General features: G+C 37.2%; 1 protein-coding gene across 2 annotated transcripts; it reads left to right on the top strand.

Annotated features, from left to right (window-relative positions):
* LOC110264070 (zinc finger protein JAGGED-like) lies at positions 200–1,899 on the top strand. Of its 2 annotated transcripts, none has more exons than XM_021105814.1 (2): positions 200–1,347; positions 1,555–1,899. In XM_021105814.1, exons 1-2 carry the CDS (start codon positions 582–584, stop codon positions 1,821–1,823), a joined length of 1,035 nt encoding a protein of 344 aa, XP_020961473.1. In that variant the 5' UTR covers positions 200–581; the 3' UTR covers positions 1,824–1,899. The 2 variants fall into 2 exon arrangements, with proteins under 2 accessions (XP_020961473.1, XP_020961474.1); XM_021105815.1 differs by having other exon boundaries at positions 1,558–1,899.

A 1,905-nucleotide genomic window follows, 5' to 3' on the forward strand; every position in this document is an offset into this window, starting at 1 on the left:
CAACCTTAATGTTGTAACTTGCTATTAATCATTAATGTATGAATCAACCCTATTAAGGCAAAAGGTACATTTTAAATTTTTGATAATACTGTGGACTCTGGAGAGAAAAACCAGCAAAAGCTTTTACAATACATAACAACAAAACTACTCAATTTGACAATAACTAGAAACACATGAAACTACAACCTCTTTATTTTTGCAAGATATAGTGTCATTACACCCCAAAAGAGGGGTGTCATTTAATCCAATCTAATGATTAAAAAAACAAAAATATCATATAAACTAGTGAAAAAAAAACATAATACAAAATAATTACGAATAATAAATAGAAATACATATAACTTGATGACTTGTTGGGAGTAGTCACGTAATAAAATGGATGTTCTTATCGCTGTTGCTCTTCAGATACAAACATAAAACATTTGTGAGGTGGTGTGCCCCACTTTGACATCCTTAAATTCACTCATATCTGAACATGTAGATCATCTCTTTCACTTTCACATCCACATCATCACCAATACACATCATAATCCACCTGATCTCTTTCTCTCTCTCTGTGCGCGCGTGTGTTTGTGTCAACCATGTCAAACAACAACGTCTCTTCTTCCCCAGCAAACCAGCCTGAGAAGAAGGGTAAAGAGAAAGTTAATTTTGATGAAATGAACAAGGACAAGGGGATCCTAGTCAACGAATCAAACGTTCCAAACAACATGAACAACAAGCGCAAAGCAATCGTGTTAGGAGATGATCATGATAATCCTAATACCGATGGTTCTGCTGCTGTTACTGAAGATGGAAGTGATTCCACTAAAGAACAGGAACCCAACTCTGACAAAACTATCGTTATTGGTAGCCAGAATTCGCAAAAGAAGAAAATTTGGTACAACTGCACCTTTTGTGACAAGAGCTTTTCTTCCGCACAAGCTCTTGGGGGTCACCAAAATGGTCACAGAATGGAGAGAATGCAACGGTCCCATAACAATAATAACAGTGGAAATGATGGGATCCAACTCTTAAATAACATGACCATGGGTGTGGGTATGAACTCATCATCGTCAACAAGCTCCATGGAGCTACCGTCTTCGCCAACCATCCCTTCTTTTAGGCCCTTCTTTAATGGGGAACCTAATATGATGATCATGGGATACAATATTAATAATGATTATCATCCTTATCATCATGGTTTATTCCAGAACAATGGAGGGAGACCATCAAACTTTTTCAGTCCTGGCCCTGTGGTTGGTGCAAATAACAATTTTACATACCCTCGTGTTGGTTCTGCTTTTGGTGCAGTGGGAGTTGGAAACGTTGGTGCATTTCAGCATCCATATGAATTTCGAACAAGAGGTATGATTCTAGCACAGTTCATACTTCCTAGCATACCAAGCATATCTTTGAAATTATAGAATAATCTATGCCGTCGTTAAATTATATTGATAGAAAACATTTATTTTTGTTACCTGAGTTCTGTAAATTTTAATTAGAATTTGTTTTATTTGTACAATAAATTATTTTTAATTAAAAAGGCTTATTAACAAAACATGATGAGTGTAGTAGGCCTCAATGATGCTGCATCAGTGAACCCTGGACCTGGTGGTACATCTCAGCATCCTCGTCCTCCTGTGGCTGCTGTTGAGATTAGAGGAGCTAGAATTGGGAATATCAACAATAATAATAACGGTGGTGTCCAAAGGCAGATTGTGAATGAGGCCTGTGAGACCCCACAGGGTGAATTTGAGTTTGTTTTGCTTCCATGTGCAGCAAGAAACAACGATATGGTGGAGATTGACTTTGGTCTGGTTCCAAAGAAAGACGAAAATTGAGAAGCAAAAGAAAAAGCCGCGTCAGAGACTGATTGATCCTTATTAAGCCTTAATTTATTCAAGTCCTAAGTCTTAAGTTATA

This window comes from Arachis ipaensis, chromosome B06, assembly GCF_000816755.2.
Source record: "Arachis ipaensis cultivar K30076 chromosome B06, Araip1.1, whole genome shotgun sequence".
NCBI lineage: Eukaryota > Viridiplantae > Streptophyta > Magnoliopsida > Fabales > Fabaceae > Arachis > Arachis ipaensis.